Source organism: Phoca vitulina, unplaced genomic scaffold (genome assembly GCF_004348235.1).
Source record: "Phoca vitulina isolate PV1807 unplaced genomic scaffold, GSC_HSeal_1.0 scaffold79, whole genome shotgun sequence".
NCBI lineage: Eukaryota > Metazoa > Chordata > Mammalia > Carnivora > Phocidae > Phoca > Phoca vitulina.
In genome coordinates this window covers 1,686,810-1,706,131 of record NW_022589782.1, presented here as the reverse complement: position 1 = coordinate 1,706,131, position 19,322 = coordinate 1,686,810, and the positions used below count along the sequence as shown (strand labels likewise).

At 49.4% G+C, this 19,322-nt stretch overlaps 1 protein-coding gene across 4 annotated transcripts in view; it reads left to right on the top strand.

Moving 5' to 3' along the window:
• Window positions 1–10,349: 10,349 nt before the first annotated feature.
• The window catches only part of SNX8 (sorting nexin 8), a 39,753-nt gene continuing 30,780 nt past the window's right edge, over window positions 10,350–19,322 (top strand). For all 4 annotated transcript variants that reach the window (XM_032394166.1, XM_032394165.1, XM_032394164.1 and 1 more), the window contains exon 1: window positions 10,350–10,445. In XM_032394166.1, coding sequence (XP_032250057.1) covers window positions 10,355–10,445 — 91 coding nt within the window. In that variant the 5' untranslated portion in view covers window positions 10,350–10,354. The remainder of the gene's footprint in view (window positions 10,446–19,322) is intronic.

Genomic DNA, 19,322 nt, shown 5'->3' with positions numbered 1-19,322 from the left:
GACCTTTGCCAGCACAGCGAGGAATTAAAAAGAAAGCTGGCTGGATACAGCAGAGGTGGCCCAGGGCCAGCTGGGGAGGAGGCTTCTCTCTGAGAAGTTCAACCACACCCCTGCCCTCTTGAGGAGCTGTAGTCCAAACCTGGGGTCTTAAAACCTTGAGCTTCAAAAGCAAAGTTGTCTCAGACTGGTCATCTGTCTCAGTACCCAGTAGAAGCAAATGTAAATTCTTCTTTTCTTCCTTTTTTTCCCAAGTAACAGAGGGGTTTCCTCTCTTCTTCTAGTATCTAGAGGTGACCCTTGAGCTAATAATGTTCAGTCTTTCATTTTTTCTCGTGCGCATTTAAGATTATACATTTCCCCTTAAACATGGCTTTGTCTGCTTCTCTTGAGTTCTGATAAGTAGAACTTTCATCATCAATTCCAAATAATCTATATTTCATTATGCATTATTTTGCACTTTCGCACGTATCGGAGATTCTTAGCTGGCGGTTTATTACCAGTTTTTATTCAGGTGGAATTTACATAAAGGGAATGCACATATCTTATGTATTAGAGATCAAAGGATTGTGACAAACGCACACGCCAGACCAGCTAATGCCCTGATGGAGAGCTAGAACATTCTATCAACCCACACAATTCCCCCGTGCACTCTTCCACAGCATGGAACCACCATTAGACCACCATTAGAACCACCATTTTCCTGGATCGTCATACGGTTTTGCCTATTCTAGAGTTTTTGACGAATGGGAAAATAGATTTAGTTTGTGTCGGGCTTTGTTCACTCAGCAGAATGTTTTTGAGATTCATCCCCGTTGTTGCCTGTGTCCATAGTCCGTTCCTTTTTATTGCTGGGCAGTATTCTGTCATATGACTATGCAATAATTTGTTTATCTGTGCTGCTCGGAATGAGCATCTGTAGACCAATTAGGGAAGAATTGCTGTCCTAACAATATGTCAGTATGAATATTTCGGTCTTCTTTAATTACACTCAGTGATGTTTTATAAATTTCATTGGAGTTTTGCCTGTATCTTTAAACATTTATCCCTAAATAATTCCTTTTTTTATGCTTTTGGTATTTTTTTAAGTTTATTTTCCAATTGTGCATGGCTAACATATAGAAATATAATAGATATTGATATTTGATGTCGTACCTTGCTAAATTTTATTACAAATTCTAGTGACCTTTGTGGATTCTACAGAATTCAGTATATACACTCATCTTTTTAAGACCAGATTTTCTCTTCTAGCCATGTGCAGTTTTTTCTGTTTCTTGCTTCACCATGCACTGGCTGGACCTCTGATTCAATGTCAGCTGTGAGCAATGAGAATGTGCATGTTGCTGGCCTTGTTCCCAGACGTTCAGTATTTTAATTCGAATATTGAAAGCATTCAGTATTTTATCATGCTGGCCTGGGTGGTTAGCTCTTGGTTCCTGAAGATGCCTTTATAAGGTTGAGAAAGGTCCCTTCTATTGGTAGTTTGCTGAGAGTTTTATCATAAATGGATACTGACGTTTTTCAAATGCTTCTGGGCATCTGTTGAGATGGCTTATGGATTTTCTCCTTTGTTCTATCAATATGGAATCATGGATTGAACTGTGTCCCCCAAAAAGATGGATGTAAGTCCTAATGTGCAGTATCTAGGAATGTGTCCTTCTTTGGAAAGAGGGTCTTTGCAGATGTGATGAGATGAGGTCGTCAGGATGGCCCTCGTCCAATGTGACTGGGGTCCCTGTAGGAAGAAGGAAATGCCCTGAGAAGACAGGGACACCCATGGAGAAGACACTGCCATTTGACAACAGGGGTAGGGATCCGAGTGACGTGTCTACAAGCCAAGGAGCTCCAAGGCTCTGCAGCAAACCCCAGAAGCAGGAGAAGACAAGGGAGTCTTATCCCCTAACCAGTTTCAGACTTCAAGCCTCCAGGGCTCTGACACAGGAAATTTCTGTTGTTTTAAGTCCCCAGATTGTGGTGCTCTGTGGCCAGTCGTAGAAAAACAATATATAGTTGGATTACCTTAATGGATTTTGTAACGTTAAACCAAACTTGCATTTCTCTCAATCACACTATTTTATCCATTTTATATGTGTTAGGTTAGATTCGTTTATACTTTAAGGATTTTTTTTAAATTTTTTGAGTACTTATTTTATTTCATTTATTTTTAAAGATTTTATTTATTTATTTGACAGAGAGAGACACAGCGAGAGAGGGAACCCAAGCAGGGGGAGTGGGGGAGGGAGAAGCAGGCTTCCCGCTAAGGAGGGAGCCCGATGTGGGGCTCAATCCCAGGACCCCGGGATCATGACCTGAGCCGAAATCAAGAGTCCGACGCTTAACTGACTGAGCCAGCCAGACGCCCCTTTAAGGATTTTTGTGTCTGTGTTCATGAAGGAATAGTATCTGTAGTTTCCTTGCGGTGTATCAGGGTAATTTTCTTCTAATGTCTTTGATTTGGGTATCAGATCTTTAAGCAAAAGTTTGAGGAAATAGTTGTTTTTTTTAAGGCGATTTTTTTTTAGTGCAGCTGAAGATTCACAACAAAACACACAAAAGGAGGGAGGTACAGTGATTTCCCTTATCCCCCTGCCCCCCCGCCCCGCCGTCATCAGCATCCCTCACCAGAATGGTGCACTCACTACCAAGAGTGAACCTGCCCTGACTCATTATAATCAGTCAACGTCCATAGTTTACCTTAGGGTTCGCTCTGGATGTTGTGCGTTCCATGAGTTTAGACACCTTGGGGGAAATGGCTTGTTTCTAAATTTCATTTTGCATCTGTCTGTTGCTAGGATACAGAAATACAGTTGATTAGCTATATTGGTGTTGTATCCTGCCATCTTGGTAAATTCACTTGCTCTAGTTCTGGGTGGTGGTGGTTTTAGATTCCTTAGCATTCTCTAGTTACTTCCACATACACGTTCCTTTCCAGTTTTCATGCTGTTTTCTTCTTGCCCCGTCTGTGGGCTAGGACTCCCAGGCAGTGTTGACTAGAAGCGACAGTGAACGTCTCGCCTTATTGTTAATCACGGGGAAAATGTTTGGCCCTTCACTGTTAAGCATGAACTCAGCTTTAGATTTTCAAAGATACTGCTTATCAGCTTGAAGAAGTTATAATCATAAATGGGTGTTGAATATTGTCCATTTTCCCGCTGCATTTTGGGGGGCATTTTTTGCATGATTTATTTTTTCTTCCATTTTTATTTTCTGCATATGAGATGATCATATGATTCTTCTGCTAACACAGTGAGTTACACTGAATTTTCAACTAATTAAAACAACTCCATTACTGGCAAAAGCTCTGCTTATATGACATTGCTATTATTTTTTCCTTAGAAGTTCAGTAGAACTCACTAGTAAAGCCATCTGGACCACGAGTTTTCTTTGTGAGGAAGTTCTGTGTGTGTGTGTGTGTATGTGGTTTTTTTTAATTGAAAATATATTTTTTTAAGTAGGCTCCACACCCAGCATGGAGCCCAACGTGGGGCTTAAACTCACGACCCTGAGATCAAGACCAGAGCTGAGATCAAGAGTTGGAGGCTTAACCAACTGAGCCACCCAGGCGTCCCAAAAATAATAATAAAAAAAAAAGATTTTATTTATTTATTTGAGAGAGAGGGCACAAGCTAGGGGAGAGGCAGAGGGAGAGGAAGAAGCAGGTTCCCGGTTGAGCAGGGAGCCCAATGTGGGGCTCGATGATCCTAGGACCACAGGATCATGACCTGACCCAAATGCAGATGCTTAACCAACTGAGCCACTCAGGTGTCCCGAAAGTAATTTTTTAATTGTGGTAAAATACACATAAAATTTACCACCTTAACCATTTTTTTAAGTATGAAATTCAACAGCATTAGGCAGCACAAATTTAGCGGCTTTAAACAGTAAAAATGTGTTGTCTAACAGTTCTGGAGGTCACAAGTGTGACATGAGTTGAAATCCAGGTGTTGGTAGGAACAGTTCTTTCTAGAAGCTCCGGTGGAGAATCCATTCTTTGTCTCTAGCAGCTTCTAGAGGCTGCTGGCCTTCCTTGGCTCGTGACTGCGTTACCCCAGCCTCTGCCTCCAACATCCCATGGCCTTCTCCCCAACTCGGGCACTGGTGCCTTCCTCGTAATGACATCGGACCCACCCAGATAATTCAGGAGACTCTCTCCCCATCTCAAGAGCCTTAACTTGGGGCGCCTGGAGGGCTCAGTGGGTTAAGCATCTGCCTTCGGCTCAGGTCATGATCCCAGAGTCCCGGGATCAAGTCCCACGGTGGCCTCTCTGCCCCTGCCCCAAGCTCATGTTCGCTCTCTCTCACTCTCTATCTCAAATAAATAAATAAAATCTAAAAAAAAAAGGGCACCTGGGTGGCTCAATTGGTTGAGCGGCTGCCTTCGGCTCAGGTCATGAGCCTGGAGTCCCGGGATTGAGTCCCGCATCGGGCTCCCTGCTCGGCAGGGAGTCTGCTTCTCCCTCTGACCCTCTTCCCTCTCATGGTCTCTGTCTCTCATTCTCTCTCTTGCAAATAAATAAAATCTTAAAAAAAAAAATCTAAAAGAAAAAAAGAGAGAGAGCCTTAACTTGACACATCGGCAGAGTCCCTTTCTCCATATAAGGTAACATACTCACAGGTCCTGGGGACCAGATGCTCTTTGAGGGGCTGGTACTGTGTCTCACCAGAGCCCACCTTCCGGTTCCCGAAGACTCACATCCATCCAATATACAAAATGCACCCATCCCATCCTACTGTCCCCCAGAGTCCGAACCCCTGACAGCACGACTCCAAGTCCCAAATCTCCTCATCTAAATAAGGTAAATCAGATATGAGTGAGTGTCTGTGTGTGATTCATCCTGAGGCAAAATTCCTCTCCATCGGTGCACCTAGAGGACAAACGATCTAATCCCCTAAATACAAGGGTGTGATAGGCATAAACTTTCCCATTTAAACGGGAAGGCAGTGGCAGGAAGGAGGGATTGCAGTCCCAAGCAATCTTGAAATCCAGGGGAGCAAACTCAGGTTTCAAGGCCTAGGAATTGTTGTCCGTGGCTCAAGGTTCTACCCTCCGGGCCCACGGCTCCACCCGGAGTCTTCTTTCCTTTTTCGTGAAGGGTAGCACGTGTCTGCAGCTGAGGAGTATTTTCCGCCTGTTTCCTGCCTGCATTGTTTTGAGAGGCAGACAGCTTTCTTTCATTTCATGTTCCTCTGTCCCTCTCCATCCAGGCTGGTAGTGTTTCTGCTGGTACAGGATGTTCAGAAACCATGTGGGCCTTCCGCGCGCGCCGTTAGAGAGGCTCATCCATGGGTCTTCCGTCTCTATTCTTTGCTCCTGCTGAAATGCCACACACCTAATCTCTTCCGAGAGCTCTCCGTGTGATGACGATTGTGGCTTTTGTCCCTTTCCAGATCCACACACACACCCGGGCTTTCTCTCCAGAGCACACTTTCCTGACCGGGAGCCCCCTAACTTTACGATCGTCGGCCACCGGGACAGGTTCTTCTCCGTGTACCTGGGGGACGCAGTCTAGCTGCGCAGGACCACTTCTCCCCTGGTTCCCAGCAACGCGTTCCTCGCTTCCTTCCGAGGCCTCCCCTGAAGTGCCTGTCATGTGGGAAGCCACCAGCAGTCTGTTTATGGCAGTTTGGGTGTTACTATCTAAGATGATGTAGACTTTCTATGCCCCAGTCCTCCCTAGACGACTTAACATGCACATGTCTGCTGACAATCTGTTCACGGCAATCTAGGCTTTTTCTGTTACGCTTCTCTAAGAAATTCTTCCAGTCTCTACCCATCCCCCACCCCTGGAGTCTGTTTCACGTCTGCAGGTGCTTGTGAGAGCCCACCCCGTGTGAACCAGCGCCGGGATTCTGTGCTCCTCCGTGGCCGGTGCCATGCCATTGTCTGTCTCCACGGCAATGTGCTCATCCAGGCTGTTGTTAACAGACATTTGGTGTATTTCCAGTTTTTAGCTATCTGAATGAGCCTTCGAGGAATGAGCCTTTTTTGGTGGGCGTACGGTTTTATTTCCCTTGGGTAAATATCTAGGAGTGGGGTCGTCTCAGGGGCCATCCTTTTTGCACTCCTGGTCTGGTGTGGACAGCCAGCTCCCACGCTGCTTCTAAAGGTGGGCAGCTTAGCTCCTTGTCAGTCCTGATCTTCTCTGGGAAGTTCGGTCCATATCCCATCCTCGCTGGGGCCCACGCCTTGCTCTTCTGCCGTCGAACCCAGGTTCCTAAGGTTGTGATCATGTCTGAAAGCTCTGTGGGTCGTTTGGCCTCCACTTTCGTTCATTGCTGTAACTTAAAGCCCTCCCTGTATCCGGTACGCTTTCTTGCTTTCGACACCAGCCATGTATTAAAAACATCTTTGGAAGGGGGCAATTTTAGCCAGCACGCCTGTATGTTTGGGGAAGGAGGGTGAATGTACTTCTGCATCAGACTAACAGAAGAAGTCTCTTATTTAAACCTTACCCTTTGAGGAACAAACCTTTGAAATAAAGTAATGTTGATATTTCCACTTTACACACGAGCATACGGAAGCCAAAGAGAGTTAAGTAGCTTGTCCAAAGTCTAATGAGGAGACCCCAACATTTTTGAGATATTTAAACCTTGCTAGGGCTCATGGAGGATGTGAGCAAATCTCTTTACTTCAGGTGGGAATTTTAGGATGGGTGCTTGAGAAGGTATCCTATAGCATCACAGGAGGATTTTATTTTATTTTTTTTAAAGATTTTATTTATTTATTTGAGAGCGAGAGAGAGAAAGGAGGAGGAGCCGAGGGAGATGGATACGCAGACTCTGCGCTGAGCACAGAGCCCGATGCAGGACTCATCTCACGACCCTGAGATCATGACCCCGAGATCATGACCTGAGCCCAAATCAAGAGTGGGATGCTCAACCAGCTGAGCCACCCAGGTGTCCCTGGAGGATTTGATTTCATGACCTTCACAGTATTGAGATGATACTCGTTCAGCACTTGGCGCAATGCCTGTCACATATTCGGGTTTAATAAATGTTTGGGGGCTGTTGTTACCATTTTCCCTGCCTTCAGAGTCCCTCGCCTTCCCCCCAGTATGAGTTAATAGAGCCATAGGTCACTGGTGCCCCAAGCCTCCTCAAACAAGAGGTTCTGGGAGGGACCGGAATTTCCACAGTGAGAGTGTTGAGGACCAACTGCTGGCTCTATGGCATCGGGTAATGCCACAGGGGCTATGAGGGTGGTCTCCAGCACCAGACAGCCCGGGTTCAAATCCCAGCTCCTCTATGGACTGTCTCTGCCACCACAGTGTGTTGGACGTTTCTGCCTTAGTTGTCTGGAAAACGGAGACAATCGTGCTACTGTTTTGTAGATTTATTGTGGGGCTTCGGGGAGTCTCCCATAAAAAGCCCATAGTAGGTACATAGTAGGTAGGCATTCAGTAAATGCTAGTTTGGTTAGTGTGGCTAGTATTCACAGCTGTTTGCAAAATATTTCTGGCTTTCTGTCCTCCAGGCACGTGGTGGTGTCAACCCTCCACGTCACCAGTTCTGGCCAAGGAGTTGTGAGTGGAGTGTTGTGTCACTTCTGGGCCAGAGCATTTCAGTGCTCACGCTGGACCCTCCAGGGAGCTTTCCCTCTGTCACGATGGCAGAAATCCCTGACGGTGGCCGCTCCATCGTCCTGGGTTTCCGAGTGACCGTGGTGGGCATAATCCCCTTGTTATTTCAGGTCTTGGAAATACCGCAGCATGATATCACTTATCCCGACAAATCTACATCAACTAGATTGATAGTCGAGGATACAGTACTCAAAACATTTTAACAACTCTTTTGAAAGCTCCTGAGCAGGACGTGGAAATCCTTGCATTTTGGTAGGACAGCTGATAATAGCCCCTTTCTGTGTGTCCACCTGCGTCGTGAAGTCCCGAGTCCCGACTCCGCTGTGTGTTCCAAATCGTCAGTTTGCCTCTGTCGTTCTCAGTTTCCTAAATGGAAAGCGGCCAATGTGACTGGAGCAATGGATGAACAGTCTTAATATAATTGGATTCTTGCCATTAATCGAAAGGTTTTAAAAGTCAGAAATTCTGGTTTTCTGTTTGCTGTTCCCCGAATGAAACAGAAATGGCGTAAGGATCAGTCTTCTTTGGTGAGGATCTAAAGAAGTTGCAGGCAGACACGTTTCAGTGCATGTTTCCAAGAACTTTCTAACGGTTGGAGATATCTGACAATGGGGCCCACAACCTGTAAGGACCGAGTTCCCTTTTCTGGAGGCATTCAGAACTGGTCATGTCAGAACCCACGGCTTGTTCCCCTTTCCTCCCACACACCTATGTTTCCAGCCCTAACAGCTTCTTTGCTCTGCTGTGAGAATCCTGTTGTATCCTTGGGCCCCCCCCCCAAAAAATTCGGTACCTAGGAAATGCTCAGGCAATGTTTGCAGGAATAAAATTTTCAACTTGGGCTGCACATTAGAATCATCTGGGGAGCTTTAAAAAATAAAAAATCCCAAGTCTGGGCCACATCCCAGATGAATTAAATCAGAACTTCTGGGGGTGAGCTCCAGGCTGAGTATATTCGAACTCTCCCCAGGTGATTGGAAAGTGCAGCAAAGATCCAGAACCACTGAGCTAGAGGTTGTGTTAGGGCTGTTAAAATAATACATTTATGTTATCATTCTTGAATAATGTCTGTGCACTTGTACAGTGCTTTACAGTTTCTGGAAAGTGCAGTGAACTCTTAGACATTTAGTAAAGACCGTATCCTCTCGTGAGGGACAGAGATACGAGCTGGCTAATACGGGGACGTTAGCAGAGAGTGTGTGTGTGTCTGGGGGGTGGAGAGTTGCGGAGTCAGGGAAAGTGCTGAGCACATCAGTTGAGGCAAGAGCAGCTGAAAGGAAGGCCATGGGGTGGAAGGAAGCAGCATCCGAGGGGGGCTGTGTATCACAGGATCCGCAGTGTCCCCCTGTGACTTGGGGAAGCCGATGAGTAGCAGGGACCAGCACTTGCCAGGTTATGGTGGAGGAGAGCGTCTCTGACTGTGTCAGCTTGCAGGGACGTCCTGGGTGCAGTCATGGGTAACCTGGGCAGGGTCCAGTAGCTGTAGCCAGGAGAAGGACTTCCTGGGGGAGGACCCAGAGCCGGGTCTGGGCTCTTGATCGCTGTAGCCAGCTCCCAGCGGGTGTTGGTAGGCATCAGAATCAGGAGGTCCCAGCTCCTTGCTTTGGAAAGGAGGCCCTCCTGGATGGAGCCCTTCCTGGTGCCCCAGCTTCCTCTTCTGCCATTTCTACACCCACACTTTTAGCTCCAGGAGGACCGCAGTGTCTGCAGCTGCTGGATGCCTCGGAGACTTTGTGCCTGCCAGAGGCCGCTGCCTCCTCCTGGTGCTTAACTCCTCATCCCCGGCGTCAGCTCGGGCTCCGCCCCACCCAGGGGTCCCTTCGTCCCTTCCCTGAGCCCCCACAGCCTCACTTTGGAACAGCCAGGACACTTGCTCTGGTGTTCTGTCCTCCAGATTGGGGGCGGCACCTAATGCACCCAGGTATCCTCGGCTCCCAGCACTGGGCAGCCTGCCCTCCGGGCGGGGAGGGGCAGTGTGGGGGGGTGACCGGGTAAGGCGGGTGTGCGAGAGAGCAGGTGAGCGAGTGGGTGGATGGATGAATGAGTGAGCCAGTCAGCCAGCGAGGGGGTGAATAAGTGAGTGAGTGTGTGGGTGAGTGAGTGAGCAAGGCAGGGGACGGATGAATGAGTGGGCGAGCGAGGGAGTGAACGAGTGAGGGTGGGGGTGAGTAAGGGGGTGGGCAGATGAGTGAATGAGCGAGCCAGTGGGGGGCGAGTGAGTGAGTGAGCGGGGGTGGGAGGGTGGATGAACGCATGAACGCGGGTGCGGAACAAATGAGTGAGTGGAGGGTGGGTGCGTAAGTGCGGGGCGGGGCGAGAGCCTAGGGGAAGGGCTGAGGGGTGAGCGAGGGGCGCGTGGGGCGGGGTGCGGGGGCGGGGTGCGGCCCACGCGGAAGTCCGAGTGAGCGGACAAGGGGTGAGTGTGACGGCAAGCGGCCGAGCGAGCGGCTGAATGAGTGGGCGAGCGGCGCCGGCTGCGAGCCCGAGGCGGGGAGCGGGAGCGCGGGCGGGAGCGCGGGCCAGGCCTCAGGTGGCCGCGTGGCCGGGGCGGGGCGGGGCGAGGCCGGACAAGGGGCGTGCCAGGCCCGGGGTGGGCGTGGTGAGGTCAGGCAAGGGGCGTGGCAGGCCCTGGGTAGGCGTGCCGAGGCCAGGCAAGGGGCGTGCCGAGGGCGTGACCGGGCCGGGCCCGGGCGGGGCGTGCCGAGGTGGGCGTGGCGTGGCGGGCCGGCCGGCGCGGAGGAAGTCACGTGGCGCGCGCTCACATGACTGGCGGCGTGATGGACCGGCTGTCGGGGGAGGCAGGCGCGGCGTTAGTCGCGGCGGCAGCTGAGGCGGAGGCTGACGAGGAGGCGGACCCGCCCGCGGCAGGTATGGCTGGCGGTCCCCCTGCTCCCGCGCGCGGCCCCGGCCCCGCGGCCCCCACCCTGTGACCCCGCCGCCCTCGGCTCCTTGGCTGCCCTCTGGCGCCCCGCGCGCCCCTGCCACGCTGACGAGCGCGCCGCGGGCCCGGGGACCCGAGCACCTGCTCAGGTTTGTCCTGGCCGCGCCTCCCTGTGCGGGCCCGTCGGGGCGGAGGCCCGTCCCCCCCCGTCCCCCCAGCCCTCTCCCCGCGGTGCCGCCCCGGCCGGCAGCGTGGGGCGCAGCCGCCGGACTTGCGGGGGTCGGACAAGAAATTGCGCGGGGCCCAGGACTTGAGAGTTCTCCTCGGCAGACCGACATCGCTTCGCTATCGGTGCTTCTGCCCTAAGTGGATGAGCGTAAGCGCGGAGAAGCGTGCGCGAGGCTTGGCTTTTCCAGGATGCTCCCCCTGAAAGGTTCCCTCCTGTCGTCCTCTAACTGGAGAAGAGTTTAGGGGCAGTGTCGGTAGGAGTTACTGCTGCTGCTGGGCGCGGGGCGGGGGCGGGCACAAGGCTGCGGGACTCCGCGGGGGGGGTCTGGCGAGGTGTCCCCAGGGGGCTGTGAGTTCTGGAGGGCTCCCAGAATGATTGTTCATTAGGGAGAGAAGGGACGGGAGTGGCAGGGAAGCTGCGGGGGGGGGGGGGGGCATTGGACTGGACTCATTGATAGAAAAGCTCCTGGGTGAGTCTGCGTCTAGAAGTCCCCCATCTCCAGAAGTGGTTTTTAGTTATTTTTCATTTCATTTGTAGCTGTGTAAGGGGAAGCATGTGATGGCTCTTGCTGTTGGTTAGAACACTGTGTTCTCGAGGTCACATGTTTGAGCCCAGCGTGGGCAGTCGGCCTCACCGATACCAGGGCCCCAGCCTGGAACCCTTGGCTGGTCACTCTTGGGGATGGGAGGCCGTCATTGGCTTATTTCCACTCGGATTGTGAAGCAGTTCACAGTTGCTGGATGTGGTGGTGGCTCGGGGGTCTCCTTGCACGCGTGGGTCCTGCGGTTGGATGTGTCATGCAGGACTCACCCGCTGGCCGCCATGTATGGATGGCACGAGCTCTCAAGCTTGCTTTCCCTGTGACTTCGCGAGGAATAACCATGGTAGTTGCCCTTCTTTGGGGTCGTGGTGATTTTATTAGGTGTGCTCACCATGCGGACAGTTCATGGAGTGCTGTTCTGTAGCCGGGTGAGTCTCAGGTGGGGTTCACCGACTGTTGGTATGTAGCCTGTCATTTCATTGCACTTAAAACCTTCTGACCATCCTATGAGGCAGGTGAAGTGGTAGAGCAAACCTTTTTTTTTTTTTTTTTTTTTTAAGATTTTATTTATTTGAGAGAGAGAGAACGAGTGGGGTGAGGGGCAGAGGGAGAAGCAGACTCCCCGGACTCAATCCCAGGACCCTGGAATCATGACCTAAGCTGAAGGCAGACGCTTAACCAACTGAGCCGCCCAGGCGCCTGAGAACAAACTAAATAAATATTTATTCCCCTAGGGCAGTGTGTTAGTTTTCTGCCGCGGCTGTAACAACTTACTACAAACGTGGTAGCTTACACAGATTTATCGTCTCACAGATCTGGATGGAGGTCAGTAGTCCAAAATAGGTTTCCCTCAGCTACTTCTCAGGTGTGGGCAGGGCTGCGTTCCTTCTGGAGGCCCTAGGGGGAAATCCGTTTTCTGGCCTTTCTAGCTTGCAGACGCCTCCCACATTCCTTGGCTGATGATGGTCCCCTTTCTCCAGCAACCATGGGCCACGTCTTTCTCATGCTGTCATTTCTTTGGTTCCCGTTTTCTTGTCTACTTCTTCCACTTTTGAGGACCCCTGGACTACATTGGGCCCACCTGGATAAACCACAACCCGTGGCCTATTTAAAGGTCCACCGGTTGGCCACCTGAATTCCATCTGCTACCTTAGTTCCCCTTTACTGTGGAAACAACAAATCCAGTTTCCAGGGCTTAGGTTGTGGACCGCTTTGTGGGGGGAGGGCGTGTTATTGTGCCTGTACAAGTAGCTGCCCTGGGGGGGCATCGCCGGCTCATGGGTGTACACATCTTTTGTTTTAGCGGACACCCACACCTCATCCTCTGTGGGCGCTCCTACCAGTTTATCCCTGTGACTGTCGAGGCCCTATTAAGAACATCATTTCCTCGTAACCTCCTGGATGCTAACTACCATTCTTATAAACTCCCTTCAGACTTACAAACATTCAGAAAGTGTTTCATTTATGTTTGGACTTCTTTTCCTCTAGTATTAGTGGAGTTTAGTTTCTTGTCATAGTTTCATCTTGTGTGGCCTCTCTGAACTGACTCACCGTTTGTATCTCTTGCCCCTTTTCTTAGGAGTGTGTCTTTTTCCTTATAGATTTGTTGCGTTTCTTTTTTCATTTTGAACATAGACCCTTTGGGGATTTTATGTTAAAATTATTACTATCACAATACCCAATGGGAACATCCTGTTCTCTGTGCAGGATGAGATTTTATTTCAGGTCCTGTTTTGAGGTTCTAAAGTTCAGCAGTTGGGACATAGGGTAAGAATGGCAGGGGATGAATGTGATATATGCTTGACTGTGTAATTTGAGTTTTTGAGATTGCATCATACCCTGATAAAAATACACACAAACGACCACTGTGTATCATGGCCCCACTTTCTGCAATCCAATGGACCTAAACTTGTCTTTAGAACACGGGAGAATCAGCTTCACTTCTGTTGGAGTGGCTCACTTGATGGCATTCCATACATTCCATCTGGTTAGGAAGCTCCCAGCCATTTGTCTCCTGGTTTTCTCTGGGGTCACGGCTGAGCTCTGCTCATCATCCGAGCTCCTGCACAGGGGCCCCCACCTTCTCTGCATGCCTGGGCGATTTCCTTGGTCTCTTGGCCCCAGCCACCACCCCTTGCCTGCTTTTTCTCTGGGTGTACATTCGTCAGAATTCATTGAGCTGTCACATAAGATGTATGCATTTGGGTTAAATTATACCTCAAAGTGCGGTTTGCATTCGGGAAAAAACTCTTCCTGTCCATCCTCCTCCTCATCACTACGCACATTTTGATTGTAAACTCTCAGTAGGCAGAAATTATTATTTTTCTTTACCTCCCGGGATCTAGAGTAAGATCTGCTCTGTAGAGAAGGCTTAAATGTTTCAAAAGAATTTTTACTGTAAGTCTTTTCAAGGATAATATCACATTTTAATTTGATAATGATAGCTGTGGAAATACTATTTAAGTTTGCTTTATTGGTCTTTAAACTCTCTCTCATATAGACCTACACAATTTGCAAGGTAAAAATGTGTCAATTTGAAGAAAGAGGAACTGACTGAATCACTATTGTGTAGAACAGATTTTGCCAGAATTTGTGGTTAGCAAGAAAGTGATGTGTTCCGGGTGGGGGAATTCTGTTTTGGTATTATTTTTTCCTTCCTAAGAAAAAGGCAACACAAAAAGAGATGTTTGCCCATCCCACTTGCTGGGGAGAGGCTGAAGGGGTGGCCTGTTTGTGAGCAGGGCCGGCTGGAGGCGCAGGGGGAATGCCTGGACCCCAGGGTATGTGGAGACCGTGACTCTTGATCCTGTTACCCTCTGAAGAACTGCAGTGTTTTTGCTGTCTGTGTGTTTTTATTATAGAATCACTCAAAAACCATAACCAGACTTCAGGGGTAGAGGCTCTTTGTTAAAATAGTCAGGATTAAAATATCTTGTAGCACCGGGGGCCCAGGATGGCCTGAGATGCATGTTCTGTCAGTCGTTTGACTTACAGGGGCCTCTGACGCCACACTTCACATTTTCTATTGGCTGGGTGGCTGGAGGGGAGCACATGGGCTGTTTCTGCCTGTGGAGCAGGTGGTCGGTGGGGGTTTTCGAGGACTCCTAACCAGTTTGGAGGTTGTGTGCTCAGCAGAGGTGAGGGGAAATTACGTGATGCCTCATTAATTCCAGGGAAGCTCGGTGTGGACTGGAGAGACTTGTGGGTTAGGTACTGTCTCCGAGAAGTCCGTTTACACGGGTCTTCTGAGGATCTTTCCTAACTGATTTGCGCTGGTAGAGTTTGTTTACCACAAGTCTTACGAGTGAGTTGTAATCAAACCAGTAAAATTGCACTGTTGTATGAGAATTGGCTCTTGGAGGAGAATGTTGTTGTACAAGAACGTAACTGCAAGTTCGAACATTTTATAAACGGAGAACTTACCCATAATCCCACCACTTCCACACGACGGCCGCATGTTAGCGTGCACTTGACTTGTGAGCGACGAGGTGCCGGCCAGACGCGGCAAATACAGTGCCGTGCTGGAAAGGTGTCTTCCTTCTGACTTTCTTAACATTTCTTTTTCCGGCTTATTTTATTGTAAGGTTAGGATATATCGTGTATGTACAAAACATGTATTAATTGACGTTTTATTATCAGTGAGGCTTCCAGTCAACAGCAGACTGTTAGTAGTTAAGTTTTTGGGGCGTCAGAAGTTACATGTAGATTTTCAGCAGTACAGGGCGTGGGGTTGGCGCCCCTAACCCCCATGGTGCTTGAGCGTCAACTCTATTTTCTTTTTCCCATGTATATGTTTTTTACGTGGCTATCCTCAGTGTATATACCCTTTATAGCCTGGTCTTTTCACTGAACATTCTTTTTACCCTGGTAAAAATAGCTTTTATCATTATCTGTTGAATGCCTGCATGATATGCATCAAGCTCTCTGTTGTGTTTCTAAAGTACTAATGTCATACAATTTGTGTTAAAGATACTCTTGCCATATGTTTTTCAGAAAATGATTCTTTTAAATTGAACCAATGGTAAAACTTGTCCTCAAGGGGCGCCTGGGTGGCTCAGTCGGTTGGGCGACTGTCTTCGGCACGGGTCATGATCCCGGGGTCCTGGGATCGAGCCCCGCATCGGGCTCCCTGCTCAGCGGGGAGCCTGCTTCTCCCTCTGCACCACCCCCCTCATGGTCACGTGCTCTCGCTCTCAAGTGGGCGAATAAAATCTTTAAAAAAAAAAAAGTTAAACAAACAAACAAACTTGTCCTCCAGCTTGCACTTGGTACAGGAAGTCTGTCTCCCACTAAATGAGTTCCCCACCTTAGAGGTTATGGCTGTTATCAGCCTTGCAGTTGAATCAGAGTTTCTGTAAACTCGGTTATCCGGCTTTGAGAACTGGTAGATGCCCTTAGGTGACCTGTTCAGGGACTTTTGCAAATGTCAGAACTGATTCCCCTTTCCACTGCTGAGGGTGTCCAGAGAAGCCAGAGAAAACACACATTTTGGTGACTCCAGTTTCTGTCAAGTTAAAAAACATGCAGAATTCAACTCTGTCGTGTAGGGGGATGCTTCCTTAGGTGATAAAACTATAAATGAAGAGCAAGCAAAATACCATGAAAAGTAGGCAGTGGTCACTCTGGTAGGAGAAAGGGGGTTTGACCTATAAGGGATACAGGGCAAGTGGGGGTTTCAGGTGCTGGTGGTCTTTTAATTTTCCACCTGCTTGTGTGTTTGAGATATAATTTTGTTGCACTGTCCATAGACATGTTACACCCCTTTCTGTGTGGGTGTTATCTATTTCACAGTGGAAAACATGGAGGGAAACCCCGAGATCCCAAGATGTCAAGTGCACCTGCTAACGATGAGGCTTGCCCAGCAGAGGTGGGTGCAAGGGGTCTTGTTTTAAAGTAGTTTTGTAGGCATTTTGAACTCTCTCGGTTTCTACTCTCTAGTTAATTTTGGAAATGCATTTGTACTGAAATACATGTTTTATTGTGTCAATGTCCACTCCTAATGGAGAATCCTGAACTGAATCAGCAGGAGACACCCCCCCCCCCCCGCCCCAGCTTCCACTGTTTGTGATGTCTGTGTCTGAATATTATTGGCGCTGGTGAGTCCAGCCGTTTCGGTGGCCCCTGGGACCCGCAGGACTCAGACCTTAGGGCTGCTGGCCTGTGTCACAGCTGGAGAGCTGTCTGGGGACCTCACCTGGTGTTCTAGAATGTCCTTAGCCAAAGCCATCTACTGTAAAGGAGTGCGGCGATAGTCGTGACTTAGCACTGTTAATTGTCTTTGGGACAGTAAGGTCACCTCCCAGCTCCTGAGAAATGCCACTCACTGCTGGGTTTTTGCACCAAGGGGAGATTGAAGATTGCATTTGTAGCTCTTCCGAGGAAGGTCTATAGGTGCAGTCCTTTATCTCGTGTCTCAGGTGTGCCGCTGATCTTCCTTCTTAGACAGACAGTGAAGTTGGGAGTCTCTTGGAGCCCCTGCAGCGTTTAGAGGTTAACTGTGACCTATGGAAGTGGCGTGTTTCCCGAGATGGACTGCGTCACGGGTAGAAGGTGTCTTTTGCCTCCTCCCGGGAGGGGCTTCCACATACGGCATTCTTCACGGCACAGAGTACGGGTCATGTTGATGATGAAGCCTTGCAGAGCGCTTCCTGTGTGTCAGACACTCTGATGGGGCCTTATGGAGGAGATGCCGTCCCCTTCACAGTAACCCTGCGAAGTAAGTAGTCTATCACCCCCACTTTACGGATGGGGAAACCGAGGCGGCAGCAGTCCCATCACTGGCCCGGGACCAGAGAGTGGGATTCACACGTAGGTGAAGCGTGTGGCAGATATCACCTCCTAGCCTTCACTGGGATAGAGATGCACTTAGCCCTGCTGGATATTTTGGAATATTTTCACTTTCACGGCAAGAGATCGTAGAAAACCTGAGTCACTTTCAGACTGAACCAACCAGACCCGGGGTGAGGGTTTGAGGAAAGAACAAAAAACCAAAACCAGATTGAATTTAGTTAAAAGAGAGACCATGATTCTTTTTGGAATTTTGAACTCCTTCTTTGTAAGTTATTCCAAGATTCCGCAAATTAGCTAACATAGTATTCCTTTTAAGCTCTGGAAAAAATCACTGGGCCTCCCCACATGTAAACATTCCAAAAGTGAGAGACTGAAGAGGTTTTTTGAGGAATAGACCCAACTTGAATGGGGCCCTTTCAGAAGCAGGTTTGGTGAGATTCATGGAGAAACAGAGATCTGGTGGCCCCTGTGCTGGTTCTTCTTGCTCCAGTTTGAGTCAGAGGAAATCATCTGATAGGTGACTGTTTTTGGCACTCAGCTTCAGTTTTGTGATGTCTTCAGGAAACAGACCCGTGATTTTTTTTTCCCCTCTGTGGTTTGGTCTCTTGCATCTCCCTCGGAAAGGGGTAGCCACTCATAGCTGAGGATGTCCTATTTGTGTGCGAGTGGCTCACATGTGTCCCTGAGATCCCAGGGGCCAGCCACGCGTGGTTAGCACGGAACTTCAGGCGTCGTTCGGGTCTTGACCAGAGCAAGATGCCGCTGTCACGGTGTAGAACCCAGTGCTTGCGGCAGCGAGCACGCCAGGCCTGCAGTTCGTTCGGTCTGTGGTTTGATCTGGAAACTTTGCGTCTGGTCTGCAGGTCCTTGGGAAAAGAAAAGCTTGAGCATCAGGCGCCATGCTAGATGCTTTCACATACCTACTTAAAAAAAAAATTCTTGCAGCCAGACAGTGATGTCGATGGTATGGTCCCCATCTTAGGGACGAGAAAACTGAGTGCGGTGAGGGAGGTGAGCTGTTGGCCCATAGTCATGCAGGAGTCGGGGATGTGCACTGAGACCATCTGACCTCTGGCCCCGGGCGTGGGGTGTGCCTGTTCCTGCTCCTCTCCCCGTGAGTCAGGGAGGGAACACGGGATTGGGCGTCATCAGGTAGCGTGGTGCAGGTTCTCGCCCCGAGACTCAGCTTGCCAGCTCTGTGACCTCGGGCCGGCCCTGCTGCTAGCTGAGCCTCGTTTTTGCATCTGTAAAATGGGACCAAGCACCTGCTTACAGGGTTTTCTAGGACTAAGGAGATGTTATGTAAAGCATTCAGTAAGGTTCCAGACACAAAGAGGTTTCATTGGGAATGGTCCTGGTTTGAATGGTGGGGTGTACTGCGCACAGCTGTCCGGATGGCTGGCTTCATCCCTGCCTTTGAATTTGTGGGAAGAGTTAGGGGAGTGGGGAGACACATTTATTAAGGGCAACTCTGTTTGCTTCTGGGCATTCAGTGGCTGCTTCCAGCTCTGACTTGTAGCTTCATGGCCATGGGGCGACAGGGACCCCGTGGGCCTCTGGAAGTTTCTTTGGCAGTGTTGCCAGCTAGACTTCTCTGCTTGTGCCTGGAACAACCAGAGGATTTCACAGGTAGATGATTTTTCCCCTTCTTCATAGACACCTTTGTTCTAGACTGCAAGCCATCCGTGTTCCAGGCACGGCGCTGGCGTAGAGAAGCGGTTTGTATTCACAAGCTGGAGAGAAGAGGGGGAATTCATAAAACATGTTTAACAGCTTCACTGAGCTCTCATTCACACACCACATAATTCTCCCATTTGAAGTATCCAGTTCAGGGGTTTTAGTATATTCACAGAATTGTGCAGCTGCCACCGTCATCAGTCTTAGGGCATTGTCATCTCCTCCGGGAGGAACCCCGCACCCATTATGGTCAGTCTTCATTCCCCAGTCCCTCTCCTCCTAGCCTAGGTGGTGCTTAATCTTTCTGTCCCTACAGATTTGCCTCTTCTGGGGATGTCATGTAAATAGAAGCCTGTGGTATGTGTCCTTCCGTGCCTGGCTTTCTTCACTGAGCATCAGGGTTTATCCACGTTGTGGCACTGACCAGCGCGCCGTGACCTTTTATGACTGCATAGCATTGCATTGTGTTGAGACTGTATTTTACTTATCCATTCGTCAGTTGGTGGACATTTGGGCTGTTTCCACGTTTTGGCTGTTGTGAATAATGCTGCTGTGCACGTTCATGCACACGTTCTTGTGTGGACGTATTTTTCATTCCTAGCAGTGGAATGACTGGGTCGGATAGTA